The sequence below is a fragment of the Anolis carolinensis genome, chromosome 6 (genome assembly GCF_035594765.1).
Source record: "Anolis carolinensis isolate JA03-04 chromosome 6, rAnoCar3.1.pri, whole genome shotgun sequence".
Lineage (NCBI taxonomy): Eukaryota > Metazoa > Chordata > Lepidosauria > Squamata > Dactyloidae > Anolis > Anolis carolinensis.
In genome coordinates this window covers 21,300,277-21,316,202 of record NC_085846.1, presented here as the reverse complement: position 1 = coordinate 21,316,202, position 15,926 = coordinate 21,300,277, and the positions used below count along the sequence as shown (strand labels likewise).

The 15,926-nt window shown below is 40.1% G+C and overlaps 1 protein-coding gene across 1 annotated transcript; it reads left to right on the top strand.

Moving 5' to 3' along the window:
• The first annotated feature begins 236 nt into the window (after nt 1-236).
• On the top strand, nt 237-15,903 carry LOC100565779 (fibronectin). The gene is made up of 10 exons (XM_016995812.2): nt 237-359; nt 2,637-2,783; nt 4,082-4,246; nt 6,757-6,918; nt 7,846-7,992; nt 9,459-9,623; nt 10,652-10,813; nt 11,829-11,975; nt 12,729-12,893; nt 14,519-15,903. The coding sequence occupies exons 1-10, from the start codon at nt 293-295 to the stop codon at nt 14,674-14,676; spliced, it is 1,485 nt and encodes a 494-aa protein (XP_016851301.1). The 5' UTR covers nt 237-292; the 3' UTR covers nt 14,677-15,903.
• Nucleotides 15,904-15,926: the final 23 nt, after the last annotated feature.

Genomic DNA, 15,926 nt, shown 5'->3' with positions numbered 1-15,926 from the left:
TTCTCTGCTCTAGAGGAATCAAATTCTTGAACTTTAGCTGGGTATCTCATGAAAAAATGAAGCTAGATTTTGTACCTAGTAGGTAACCATCTCTTAGCCATTATTTCACACAGATGAAACATCACCTGACTGTTATGCCTAGCAAAGGAACAGTCAAGCAGTAGCCCTTAAAGACTATTGAATTCCTGGTGACCTGCCAGACACCAGAAATGTGTGATTGTGATATGAAGGAGTGGCCAGATGTGATTTATAAATACAACACTCCTGTCTGTCTAACTATTTCAGAGAGGAGATGGCCCTAAACATGACATCCCTCTTATGCATCTGGGCTCTCATACCATTGGTCACAGCACGTCTAGGTAAGGAAAATTCCTGTTTATCAAGTGTGGTCCATTTACCTGAGCTAAAATATCTTTGTTCTCTGTTTTCAATAGATCTGTAACAATAACCACGGTTTTATAGACTTCTTGACACTTTTCATCAGAAATAACACATTGATAGAGAAAGGAGAAAGGGTGATCAAAGTAATCAAATATTAACCAAAGTAAGAGAGAAATAAGTTGTGGAAGTGCTAATAGCAATAGTAGTTAGGGTAAATAAAGCAAGAAAGAGGAGTGATTAATATATAATTTTATGGTTGACAACTGCATCTTGGGAAAATTGGCTGAAAGACATTTAGGAGAATAAGGGATCAATTGTACAAGCAGAGAACTAACAGATGGGATTCTAGAAAAGAAAATGACCTACCAGGAATCCACTGTGGATGATTTTGGGTGCAATGAGAAAGTGCTTGAACAATATTTGGTTACTGGGTTGCTATATTGTGAATTCAGAAGAGTTCATCATTAAGGATTGACTTCAGCCAAATAGGAGTTATGGGTATAAGCACATTATAACACTAGATGAATTCATAATTTAACAATTATTCAAATAATGTGTGAATAGCTTCCTTTCAAGACTGCTGGATGTGAAAGGTCTTTAGCTAGATCTCCTCAAATTTCAAAACCAAAATGTCATCCTAGTGCCGGATAAGTTGCAAGTAGAAGAATGGAATAGGACTACTCTACTCTAAAAGTGTATCTACTCTAAAGATGGTTAAAATAGAAAACTACTCACTAGGATGAGCAGCTTTTTATTCATTGTGGTTCCTGAATCAATTTGCAATAACAAAAATACATTTAGAAGGATGTGACCAATGGTGTTGGATCCTGTGATGTACATCTAACAACCTCATCACATGAGGTCTTTTTCAGAAGCATGAGCTGGTTTGCCAATACTTTTTATGATGGAGCCTGCCTGCTCCCATCCCATGGCGTAGAGCAACTTCTGGCGGGGCTCCATCATAAAAGTATTGGCAAGCTGGCACATGCTGCCATAGCGGCAATACAAGAGACTTCCCATATTGAATAGAAGTCAATGGGGGGAAGCATTGGACTTGGGTGTGTCAGGCAATGTGGGGCATGGGGCGACAGATTCCCCACACCCCCGATGGATATTGTCCAATTTTCCACAATGTGTGACGATTCCGGTGGTGCGTCTTATGAATTTGCTGATCTGACATTTTTGAGATATTATTAATCTGTTATTTCATAAGAATTCCTATCACATGGGAGGCAACCTTTATCTTGAGCAAGCGTTCTTTATGTTGCCAGCTAGCCAACCAGTCCAACAAGCAGTGTTTCTTTTCGATTACTTATCAATAGCAATGAAATAAAAGGGAGAAGCTAGGTGTGGGTGTTCTTCAGAACCCTCTCCCCAGTTTATTAGGTTACATGTGAAAAAGGCATCAATACCTATGAATCTCAGAAGTTTCAGAAGTGTTGTTGCAATTTGCAGTTAGTGTCCTTGATGGAATAGTATTACATTAAGGCCTTTCTGTAACATTCTTTCTGGTATCTCTGTCTCACATAGAAATGGATGAATGATAAATCCTACTCAAAGTCAAGATAGATCCTAGTAGACTTATTAAGTTCGGTAACTGAAATATTTTAGTCTTCTCGTGGCTGTTGACCTAATGATTTCTGGCTTTCCTCCTCCTCCATTGGATAGCAAGAAAAAACAATTTTATGAGAGTACTCTTCCCAGTCCAGTCCCAGTCAAGCAGCGATTGCTTTATCATTGAGCAGAGTGTGGTAGTTTGAGAAGTGTCATCTAGAGTGTACAATTAGAAAAAAAAACTGTGGTAGAAATGTAGTACTAACTGTCTTGGATTAGAGTTTGGCCCTAACTGTTCCACTCTTTGTCTGAAGTGTGGGCTGAAGCAAGAATGCTTCTGAGCATGCTTCTTTTCCTAAGCTATGTAATAACTACATTCTTCATCTGTGAGCAAAGTCCATACATCTAGGTTGAAGAATGTGGCATGAAGAGCATCAGCTCATCTATGAGCAACTATATGCACTTTCTATACTACTTGATCCAAAATATGCAAATCTCAGTCTGTAGTATGAGTAGAACAGCAATGCCCATTTGTTGCTGATCTTTGGCAGTGGTCCACACTAAAATGAGATTTTGAATTCTGCTTGTCTCTACTACTTTTGTGCCATATTTTCCTTGGTTAGCTGTTCCTAAGGAAACTGTTGTGAATTTGGCTGATTGTAGCTCCTGCTCTTATAAACTTTTCTTCTGTTCCATTTCAGGTCTCTATCCTTGTGTCTTCCCATTTATTTACAAGGAGAAATTGTACACCACTTGCACTAAAGATGGTGCTATTGATCGGAAATTGTGGTGTGCCACAACGGCGAACTATGACAGGGATCGCAAGTGGAAGCATTGTACTCCTTATGGTGCGCTTTTCCATTAAAACAACCCTTTGTGGGTAACAATGGCAATGATGGAGAAGTGTGGAGTTAGAATACTCAGTCATGTTCTTGCTCATTGTGTAAATTAAGTGAACACATGAGTCAGGATTTTAAGAAGAAGAAAAACTGCTCATGATAGAAAATCATAATGAAATATGCTCAGCTCCTTCTATCTCCCCTCATATGTCAAGACTAACAATGAGAATTAGGTCAACATGATAACACTGGTATATTGAAATGCTGGGCTGGACGGAAGATGGCAGTTTATGCATTTGAGAAGATGTTTCAATACTTAAGAAGATATTTTTAGAGGGAGATATTTCACATGCATCCCAAAACACTATTTTGGCACCAGTATTGAAATAAGTAAAACAAGTACAGACAGTCCCTGAGTCACAGATATCTGACTTACAAACGATTCATAGTTAAGAACAGGGGTGAGACAACAGGAAGTGATAGATATCTACCTCCAGGAAGGGAAATCTGATCCGGAAAGAGTTATTATGGGGGAAAGGTGTCTCCACCAAAGCTTTATCATCCGTCCTTGTTTCTACAACAAGCCAAAATTTCCAAAATCCAATTATCACAGGGACAGAAAGTGAAGTGAAATCTTCAAAACGAGAAGTTGACAGCAAAACAAACACCACAAATACTCTGTGCTATTCAAAGCAAAAAATATATAGTTTTGGCTGGAGTTACACTTAAACAATGTACCTGTTTGGACTTACAAACAAATTCAGTTAGAAAAAAAACGTACAGAACTTATCTTGTTCATAATTTGGGAGCTGCCTGTATAGTGTAATAGTTTGAGCATTAGACTACAACTCTGTACAGCAGAGTTCAAATCCCTGCTCTGCCATGAAATCCATTAATTAACCTTAAATCACACTCTCCCAATCTCAGAAGAATGCATGGGAATCCTTCCCCTCTTTGAATAAATCTTGTCAAGAAAATTTCATGGTAATTTAACCTTATCATGGTTAATTTAACCTTATCATGGTTAAATTCCATGAAAATTTAACCTTGGAGTCCACCATAAGTTGCAAATAACTTGAAGACATACACGGAACAACTGAAGTGGGTAAACAATTGGCAGAGCTGTATCTATGAGGCAGATAAAAAGTTGGGAATGTTCTGTTCTGCCCTGATCAGTCTAAAAGTATAGGTATCCTTTCAAAGGATCACAAGAACTCCCCCCCCCCCCCCAAGGAGTGAGGCTAATTGCCAATAAAGGATACCAGTACAGTACATACAGTTTAACATCTGATTTTTTCTGTTTCTAGAGTATGGAGGTAATTCTCGTGGACAAAACTGTACCTTCCCCTTCACCTACAAGAAGCGAACTTTCTACACTTGTACCAACGAGAATGCTCTCTTTGGAAGATTCTGGTGTGCCACAACAGGGAGCTACGATAAAGACAAGAAGTGGAGCTACTGTGCTGACACCAGTAGGACATTTAGGGGATTTAGATTAAAAAGAGAGATTGAATGATATTAGCAAAGCAAAGCATTGGAAAATTATCTTTAGGCAGATTTTTTAAAAAGTTTGCATTTTCCCAACTGTCCTTGCCCAAAAATAAAAAGTATAGATATAAAAATGTGCATGGCTCATATTTGGGCAAAGTGCTGAAACATGTTTTACTCATTTGGGAGAATGTGCTCAAATAATGTGTTTAACTTTTAAAGAAATGTGGAAACATGTACACATCTGAAAAGCAAAAAAAGAGCACCTGTTGGTCCTTTGAATAATTATCCAGCTGATGGAAATTAGGTTTGTGAACAGATTCGGTGTGGTCAGGTCCTTTTGGCCAAACTGGCTTGTTCGTCTGCCTGTAACGATAAGGATTCAGGCACCATGTTTTTTGCAGCCAAAATGGGTCATGCAGCAGCCGGTCACGGCTCCTCCTTCCCGTTCGGCATCCTGTGGCACATGAAGAGGCTGCTGTGTGCTTGCACGTGGTTTTCCTGTGAGCCCTGCCTATTGGGCCAATCTGAATAGAAGAATGCCATGATGTGTCTTATGCAAGTTGTGTCTATTTAAAGGGACGAGCACCTCTTTTGCTCTCAGTTGTGTCCTGGCTCTAGCGAGCTGCTTCAGTAAGATTATCTTGCTGCTCGTGCTGAGCTTTATTTTTTGGTTTGGCCTGGCCTCTCTCTAGAATTGAATCTTTTTAATTTTTAATTTTTCTTTATTTTCTTGATTCTTTTTATTTAGTGGGATTGAGAGTTGGGAAAGTGCGAACAAGAAATGCAAAAGCTTTGTATGAAGTTGCTTGCTGTTGTTTTTTTTTAATTAGTAAAGAAGAAAGTGTAATAGTGGGGCACTGGGTTGTGTGATGTGGAAGTGCATCTTTGACATCTGGCAGGAAGGAATGGTGCCTTGCTGCTGCTCCTGGAGAAGTTAATTTTTAAAAGAGATTTTATTTCTAAAAAGGAAAGAAATTCCTAAAAATCAGGGGATGACCCAAACGTTATAAAACTTGGTGGGCTAACAGTGGTAGATGTGTCCTTCAGGTGTGGTTATTTTCATCCTGATAGCCCTAAAAATGACAGGATGGGGAGCCCAGGAAGCCCTCCCATTGCCGCCAATGGGCCGGATCTAGCCTCATTTTTCAGCTGTGGACCAAAAATGGCTTTTCGGCTACCCACTTATTTTTGGGAGCTATGCGAAAATGGATTTGGGGGGTCTCCCAATATTTGGCCAGCAGAAACAGATCGAGGGTCAGCCAAAATGCACAAGCCTAATGGAAATATACATTGATCAAATGTGTACATGAAAAAGTCTATAGTCCATGCATACATATTTCATTGCTTTTTGTATTGTTTTGTGCATCCCCTGTTAAAAATAAAAAGGTACCTAGGAAGCTATATGGACAGGAACAGACTATATTAGGCCAGGGATGGGTTATGTGCAGTTTGTAGGTTTCACATTCTTCCCCCCACCTGGCCTTATTTTCGGTCCATAGCTCCCAGGGGGATAATTTTATTGTAAAAAATGTTTTTGTTCTGAAATGGCCAAGAATGAAATCTAGGACCCTGGGACATCCTATTTCTGCTACAGACCAGCCTAAATTATTAGACCAGGATGTAAATCTGAAAATGATTTTCACAGAGTAAAAGAAGTTCACAAAATTAGAACATTTAGTCCCCTTCTACACTGCCATATAAAATCCAGATAATGTGCTTTGAACTGAATTATATAAGTGTAGACTCATATAATCCAAAACAGATGATGTGGATTATCTTCTTTGATCATCTGGATTATATGGCAGTTAAGAAGGAGCCCTAGTGTTAGGAGGATGATCTCTGTTATCTTAGGACTTCTTGATGTTAGCCAATGGAAGTTCTCAGTTTTGAGTTTTGGCATGGATATTTTCATTACTATACTGTTGTGGGTTGCCATGGGAGGATTTATATTCTGTTTCCACTTCTATGCTTTAGTTGTTTGAGTATGAGTTGTGAAAGCCAAATTAGCTCTGGTGTGAGGAATCTCTTGCTAGGTTGCTTGATGCATTTTAAAAGCTTTCAAGTAGCATTTGCAGAAGTGGCAGGCAATTAAATCACTGCACTGTGGAAGCTGATACTTAATATCTCCACTCTCCCTGTGATAATAGCAGAAAATTCTGAAAAGCAAATAGTATGATCATTCTCCATGCCATGCCCTTAAAGATATTCAAAAAATGTTGGCTGCTTTGTTGATCCATATTAATAAACCAGTCCCAGCAGGTTTTATCTTTTGTGAAGATAATAATTTTTAATTGGATATTCAAGATCAAGTGATTTCTATATACTACAGAAGTTACCGCAATAACAAACACAAAGATTACTCACAACAATACTGTAATTTGTCCTTGAGGAGCAGAATTATGGATGCGCTCCTCTTTTAATAAATATCCAGTTCTTTTCTCTGGATATTTATAATAATCACTGTTTTTCCCATATCCTCATCTCTAATTAGGGTTAATCGCGGATTCTCAGGGCCCATGTGTCTTCCCTTTCACCTTCAACTCCAGGTCCTACTCAGCTTGCACAAAGGATGGAGACTCTAATGGGAAGCTTTGGTGTTCTCTCACCAGCAACTACGATATAGAGTCTAAGCGAGCATACTGTGATCAGTCAGGTAGGAAAGAATAAAAAATTGGGAAAACTCTCTACTTTTCTGAAATATTCTTTGGAAAATTGGATATATAGATGAAAACTACAGAAAAACGGGATGTGGTACCGTGCTAGAAATACATTTTTAAAATTATGTTTATTGAAATTTATATAATGCTGAACTTACTGACTGAAAGGTTGGTGGTTTGAATCTGGTGAGTGGGGTGGGTGAGCTCCTGCTGTTAGCCCCAGTTTCTGCCAACCTAGCAGTCCGAAAACATGAAAATGTAAGTGGATCACTAGGTACCGCTCTGGCGGGAAGGTAACAGTGCTCCATGCAGTCATGCTGGCCACATGACCTTTGAGGTGCTTATGGACAATGCCGGCTCTTCAGCTTAGAAATGGAGATGAGCGTCAACCCTCAGAGTTGAACGCGGCTAGACTTAATGTGAGCGGAAAACCTTTACCTTTACCTATATAATACAAATACGATCTTCCATTCTACTTCTCTAAGACAATAGCTTTGCAAATATACTTGGCATATTTTTTAAACATAGTATATTATTATATTTTCTGACTAATGGTGAAGCTACACTGTAGAATTAATGCAGTTTGATACTTTAACTGCCATGTGGCTTGAATTTTTTATTTGTCATGTCAGAAGTGAATTGAGAATACAGTTATAATGTGGTTTGATGACTCACCAGCACTATTTGGTAGAGAATGTTGAAGACCTTGTAAAATTACAACGTCCATGACTCCATAGCATTAAATTATGGTAGTTAAAGTGGTAGGTGCACAATTTTGTCATCAACCTTTTAAGATTTCTGCAAAGGGACAAATGTGATCTAGGCATCTCATCATTATCTATTGTATCACACAATTCCCACCAAGTTCTTTGTCATAACTTCTCTTAAATTTGTTCTTTCTCACCCCTCTGTTTCCTCCTCAGAACCTCATCCCTGTGCCTTTCCCTTCATTTACAATAAGAAATCCTATTATAATTGCACCAAAGAGGGATCTGCTGATGGCCAACTGTGGTGTGCCACAACTCACAACTATGACATAGACAGTAAATGGAAAGCGTGTTCCCTTCAAGGTAAGACATGGTGTGATTCTAATTATTGGTTTTGAAGTTCCTCACCCCAGTTAGTACTTGGATAGGAGACCTCCAACGGATATCAGGTCTATAGGCTACATTTCAGTGGAGGGAACTGGCTAAACCACCTTTGAAATCCTTGTGACATTCATGGAGTCACCATACGTTGACAGGTGACTTGAAGGAATACATCTGTATAAATAGGTCCTTCTATGAAGTCTGGAGAACATCTTGTTGCACCTGATGTGTTTTATTTCTGTACTGCTACTACATATTTAAATGGGCGGTCCCTACCATTTGGTCTTTGGGGAGTAGATGTTGGGACAAATATGTGCTATACAACCAGTCCTGTCCCCTGCACATGCCTGCAGGTGCAGTGGAGGATGTTGTTAGAATACCAGAATTAAAGCTGACCTTCTCAGCTTTTGTACGTAAAATGGGAGGGAGCACCATCTTGTTCTTTGTCTCAAGTAGCCAAATGTTGGATACAACAAGGAACTGACAAGGGAGTGGGAGGGTTATGAACCTTGGGATGAAATGAATGCTGAAGACTGGCTTAGGGGTGTTAGTGGTATATAGAAGCCAAACTTATAAGTTGATCTTTGCTTAGAGGAGACATAATATGTTATCGTTGCCGCTGTCCCTCGCTTCTCACTTTCTTGTCCCCAGAAAAAAGGACAGCAAGGAGGGATCCCTTCTCAGGAAGGGAGTTGCAAAGCAGTAACCAAGAAGACTGTCTCTGTATCAGGGCTGTAGCCAAGGGGGGGGGGGGTAAAAGGTTCACCCCCCCCCCCAAATTTTTACTCATGAATTTTAACTGATTAACCAAATCCCCATGAGTGTCCACCGAAGTGTATCTGTCTTGAGTGTCCACTGAAGTTTATTGATGGAGCCTGATTTCAAAATTATTTGCGTTATGGAACTGCTCTTCATGATTCTCTAAAAAAAAAATTCAAACCCCCCCCCCCCATTTTTTTCTGGTTATGGTCCTGCTCTGTATCCCCACCAGATATCCCCATTTACTATGAGGTTGGTTAATATGTGGGCCTATTCCACTACTAATAGTCATGATGGCTACCTCCAGGGCCAATAGTCTTGTGCTTCTGAATACCAGCTTGCTCTAGTGAGCAAAGAGCTGGAAATGTGGGAAATAATTTCTCATATTTTACTGAGCTAAGGATTAGCATTTAGAGATCTAACTATGGAAAACAAGACCAGAAAGGCCTTTGGTATAGAATCATAGAATAGTAGAGTTGGAAGAGACCTCATGGGCCATCCAGTCCAACCCCCTGCCAAGAAGCAGGAAATTGCATTCAAAGCACCCCCAACAGATGGCCATCCAGCCTCTGCTTAAAAGCCTCCAAAGAAGGAACCTCCACTACAGTCCGGGGGAGAGAGTTCCACTGTATGATTCAAGATAACTCTTCCTACATTTTTAAATAACTCACTGTTTTCTACCTTCACAGAATACGAAGGGAGTGCCAAAGGGCAACCCTGTGTTTTCCCTTTTGCTGCTGAAAAGCAGACGTTCTATACCTGTACCAATAAACCCGCTAAGGGTGGGAGGTTCTGGTGTGCCACCACAGGAAGCTATGATAAGGATAAGAAGTGGAGCTACTGCGCTGACACAAGTAAGATAATTGGTTTGTTTTACATTAGAAGCAGGTACTGAGTAGGGTTGTGAATCTCCAGTTAAGGTTGATTATGCTTGGGTTGAATTCTAACTGAAAGCTTTATTCTCTCCATTAACAAGGAGAAAGATTCTGTCATGTCAAAATGATACATTGGGAGCTTTTGAGAGGGGAGTTTTACAGGAAGAAAGTTTACATGGGAAATGGGGGACTTGGAGGGCAGGATGGGGTGCCATCCTTCTCTTTTGGGCTCTTAGAGACCGAAGAACAGGAATGGCAATTGGGATTGACCCCTGGAATTGCAGAAGGTGGTCCTGAGAGTCACTCCCCACAGGCTCAGCAAATGAAAAGATCTTGCAACAAGGTCAGGATCTTTTTAGGTGTTTTAAAATCCAGAATAAATTGGGAAATCCTGGTTTACTCTGGATTAATCTTGATTAACCTGTGGTATTGTTTGGATACCTCAGGCTAATCCATAACCCATCATGCATTTTGAGTATGTGTGGAAGGGTCCAAAGACAATACTGCTGATCTAGTCAAATCAATGGTCTGGCTTAGCAGAAGATGGTTACTTGTATATCTTCATGTACAGATAGTCCCTGAGTTACAAATATATGACTTACAAATAACAGTTACGAATGGGGGCGAGACAGCAGAAAGTGAGAGAAATCTACATCTTGGAAGGGAAATTCACTCCTGAAAGAGTTATCATAGAAAAAAGGTGTCTTAATGGAAGGTTTCTCGCCATTCCTTTTTCCCACAGAAAACTAATTTTTTTCAAAATCCAATTTCAATTATCACAGGGGCAGAAAATGAGGTGAAATCTTCTGAACAGGTGCACAGACAGCAAAACAAATGCAACATGAGTGTTAACCCTTCCCTATGCTATCCAAATCTATTTATCTATGGCTGGAGTTACATGTTAAAAATGTTTCTGTACTGACTTACATACAAATTCAACTTAAGAGTAAACCTACAGAACCTTTCTTGTTCATAACTTGGGGACTGCCTGTACTGTGTTTTTTCAGGACTTGATGCAAGCCCCAAGGGGTCGTGTGTTTTCCCTTTCACCTACAAGGGCACATCTTACTCATCTTGCACAACTGCTGGGGAGACCAGTGGAAAGCTATGGTGCTCTCTTACCGAGAACTATGATGTGGATCGCAGGTGGACCTTTTGCGATCCTTCAGGTAACTATTGTGAAACTTTTAATATTTTGAGACTTTTTGTGCAAAATATTCCAAAATAAATAAATAAATGTAGCTATCTTACCCAGTAGGAAGAAAACCTTTGAAATATTATTCTTATATATAAAAATGAAAAAAAGCAAATGATTTTATCCCTTACATATGTACATATCAGACTATAGCTCAGCATACTTTATTTGTTTGATCCCATATAGTGATATTTGAACATATTTTGGAACACTTGGGACTTTTTGGGCAAAAAATGAGTTGAGGATCAAAGGAAGTTACATACCATACCCCCCCCCCCCGGATGCTTGTGGCCTATGAACCTCCTCACACATGCCATTGGAATAGCCACAGATCATAGTAATTCCAGCAGTACCCATCCATGGGTGTGGGGAACCCATCTCTCCATGCCCCGCAGCACCCGACTCACCCGCGTCCCCATCTTATAGGGGGAAAGCGTTCGCTGCCTGCTTTCCCCCATCGATCCAAGGCAACACATGTTTTTGCCGTGGTGGCATGCACCAGTTCTCCTTCTCCTTTACAATGGAGCCCTACTGGAAGTTGCAGTGTGTCGTGGGATGGGAACCAGTGGGCTCTATCATAAAGGAGAAGGCAAACTGGTGCATCTAATAACCTCATCTGATGAGGTTATTAGACTTCCATCATTTTTCATGCTGTTTTTAGGAGATGGCAAGCATGCATTATAGTTGAGAATGCCACTGGTTGGCTAGGCAATGATCTTGATACCTTGCTTTCTGTGCATGCACAGAATAGCTTGTGCATGGCCATATGATATGGTGCATTACAGCTTGGAACTCTGCAAGCTCGGTAAGCTGTTCACTGTCTTTTGGGTTTGCTTACTTTGCATAATAATCTTGAAGAAATATGATACAATGATTTGAGTTCTTTGGGAAAAGAGCGAGATTGAGACTTATTATTTGATTTAGAGAAATACCAACTCCGTTGATTCCATCTTCTGCTCTTATAAACATCATTTTATTTGCTTATTCAGAAGTCCGTCCTTGCCATTTCCCTTTCACTTGGGGAATGATGTCCTATTCAGAATGCACTAAGAGGGGATCCAATGATGGCCAACTATGGTGTGCCACAACCCCTAATTATGACAAGGATTCCAAATGGAAGGCATGTTCCCTTCAAGGTAGGTAACTGAGTTTCCACAAAGATCTATGCTTGACAATGGTGCTTTCAGAATGTTGTGCTGTGGAACCTAAGTCACATTGAACAGCTCTCTGTCTTCTGAATGTTGTCCGTTCCTGGATAGCTGTGGGCACCTGGAACTGGATCAAGAGCTGATTCCAGAGATACCATGGAAGACCTAAAAGGAATAAAATGGCTCTGTATTATTATAACACTTTTGGAAAACCCAGTGGGGTTGAACCAGAAGGAAAGAAACAGATCTAGCATAACTGAGAACAGAATCCTACTTGTCACACAGTCACCAGAATCGATTCACCCCATTGGGGGGAGTGGGGAACCTGACACCCCATACCACGCATCACCCATCTCCTTTGTGAGTTGATCCCATCAGGGGAAGCGTGGAATGCATGACTTCCCCCCATTACTTGCAAGCACCAGCATCGTTTGATGGGAGCTGGCAAGCTCCATGAGCGACCTGGGCTACACTAGAGCATGCCGCTGAATTTAGCCCTTTGAGGTCACAAGTTAGTGGCCCATCTTAGTCCAAGTTTGTTCATCACCCTCCACCTCAAAACCTCATAAAGACTTGTGCAACAAAAGTTTAACTGTTTCTTCCAGGTCAATCATATGGCTTGACTGTGAGTTTTCTAGCTTGCTTCAGAGCACAATCCTTCTTAGATGACATTTTATTTACTTCAAAAAACTTTTAGTTCAAATGTGTCTCACCTTTATTTTGTGCTCCATGCATGTGTAGAGTATGAAGGAAACTCTGGCGGCAAGGCTTGTGTTTTCCCATTCATCTACAAGAACCAGACTTTCTACACGTGTACTAATGAGAACTCAGCGGATGGAAGGTTCTGGTGTGCCACGACAAGCAATTATGATACAGATAAGATGTGGAGCTATTGTGCCGACACAAGTAAGATCTCTCTCTCTGTGTGCATGTGTGTGCATATTATATTAGCAAGCAAGGTTCAGATACCAGTTGAAGCTGTAAATGAATTGGTCCTTGACAAGCCTACATTAAATACTTCTACTGTGTGAACAGCTCTAAATGAAAGCAAGTCACAATGCCTTATGTGCAGGTAGAGAAGTATGACATACCATTAAATAATGTATTTCAGACTCAGAATAGAAATGATTTTCATGTTGACAGGTATTCAGATCAGAATTCCCTAGTTCTATTCTCTTTCACACCTTCAAACAGATAAGACCAGGGATGCCCTTAGAAAAATTAAGTAGAACTAGTAGACATAATAATAATAAATAATAACTTTATTCTTAGATCCCACCCCATCTCTCTGAAGGGAGTCAGGGCGGCTCACATGGGGACCAAGCCCAACGATACACAATAAAATACAACCACATAAATACATTTAAAATATAGACATATTTATTTATTTATTTATTTATTTACAGCATTTATATTCCGCCCTTCTCACCTCGAAGGGGACTCAGGGCGGATCACATTACACATATAGGCAAACATTCAATGCCTTTTAACATAGAACAAAGACAAGACAAACATAGGCTCCGAGCGGGCCTCGACTCATGACCTCCTGGTCAGAGTGATTCATTGCAGCTGGTTACAGCTGGCTTGCTCTCCAGCCTGCTCCACAGCCCGAGCATCATAGTGCATATAATATACATTAAAAACGTACTTAGAACTGATAGCTAATAGCCAGACACAGTGAGCTTATTTAGAATGGAGGCAAGGCAAACGTTGTAAAAGCACAATATCTTGTACCCTCTACTGAATGTACCAGAAGAGGTGCAGTAGCTGGGTAAAGGTGGAGGTAAGGGACAGTCATCAATTTATGTCAATTCAGTCAAATGCACATTGAAATAGCTAGGTTTTCAGATTTTTACGAAATGTGGCCAGGGTGGGGGCTAGTCTAATTTCTCTCAGGAGGGAGTTCCAGTGCCGGGGGGCTATTGCCGAGAAGGCCCTCTCTGTCTTCCCCGTGTTTGAGACGTTGGCGGGAGCGAGAGGAGGGCCTCCCCAGCAGAGATCACGCAGGCTTGTAGTACAAAATACAATCACAAAGATGAGCTAGTCCAGAACCGTTTAAGACTTTACAGGTGATAACCAGCACTGTGAATTGGGACTGGAAACTTAGCAGCAGCCAGTGGAGCATCCACAGTGGGAAATGACTTAGCACCTTTCACAGAAATTAGCTGCACCATAGGCAAGGAAATACATACAGTGTGTTCACCTGGTTTTTCCATGAGACTTTCTCTATCCAGTTTTGTCAGCCTTTATTGGTTTACGGAATTTCAAAATCCACGGGTAACGTGGAAAAAGCACTACTGTCAGGAGAGTCACCCTTTTTTAAATTTTGTCCCCTATCCTCTTTGAGTCATACATGTTATACTAAATATTTTGTCCCCAGTTGGGGTCACTTTTGATGTCTTGCAGAAGAGTAGAGTATACAGGACTGTAGATGTTGTTGTTTGTCAGGATCATCTGACAGCATAAAGAAAGCATTATTGTCATAAATGTTGAGTCATTCTTTCTCACTTTCCCCCCCAAACTCATTCAAGGACTGGATGCTAAACCCAAAGGACCATGCCAATTTCCTTTCATCTACAGAAAGAAATCTTACTCCTCATGTACATCAGATGGTGAAATCTCTGGGAAGCTCTGGTGCTCTCTAACCAGTAACTTTGATGTGGAACCTAAATGGACTTATTGTAATTAGGTGAAAAAGTCCAGGTTAAGTAGATTCATGTTCTTTGCAATGCCATGACGGAAATAAAGCCACTCCTGAAATCTTCTGGGTTTTAATGGAAGAGTGGGAAGCTGGAGAAGGACTGCTGCTGAGATCGTGTACAGTGCATGATAAAGGACTTCCACACATCTTCTGCTTCCTCATAAGTATGTGAAACACATCTGGAACAAGAAAGATTGGAAAAATGTGGAAGACACTTTCAAGTTTCACGGGACTAATTACCTTTACCTCTTTTGAGTCTCCTAGCTCCTGATGTCAGTGTACCTACACTATTTCTATCAAACATGTGACTATTCATTTTCCATCTCTCTCCAGATGACAACACAGAACAATGACTATGATTTCAGTTATGATAGTTCTCTACTGGGAGGTGACCAGTGTTTTTCATGCTCTTTCTTGTTTCTACTTGTTTCAAAACTGGAAATGAAGCATTTCTTACAAATTATCTTTATGATTCTGCATCTTCCCTTCTCTTCCATATACTCACCAAGCATCCTCCCTGTATGTCTCTCTCTGTGTTAAAATGGTTGTCATTCACCCCACCCTCATCCCATTGTTCAAGAATGACTTTGCTGAGATTTAAATAAATAAATTTATCAGGCCAGAAGATGCACACAACTTCCCTCCAAAGCACTCAGTAAGTAAATTGGGAAAATAATGTCCATTGTTGATGTTATATACTTTCAAATCTTTTTCAACTTATGAGAATCTTAAGGTGACCCGATCATATGACTCTTTCTAAAACTGAGAGACTTACTCAAGGTGCTTGCATGGCTAAGCAGATCATCAAATACTTTTCTCAAGAGCCATACTCTTATTCTCAAAATAGTTATCTACAAGAGATAGTTTAATAACAAAAATAATAGTTTTTCTATTATGAAGAAGACAGCAGAGACAAGGTAGGAACTTGGAAGCATTAGGGCTTTCTATTTTCTATTCCCCAACTTTTCTATGTACTTTGTTTCGAAACCCTATACAACCTACTTTTCTATCCTTCTGTTTTAGATTATAAAATACATGTTTTCTTTTTTCTTTTCCTTTTTTAACATTATGCAAATCGTTTTTGTATTAGATAACAATGGAAGAAGATGAAAATGCAAGATGTTAAAAATGCCCCTGTTCTATGTCTACCCTTCTCCATTTGTCATGTATTGCACAATAAAAATCGTATGGAAAAAAACAATTTTAAGGGCAAAATTTGACAAGATTGGGAAATATTT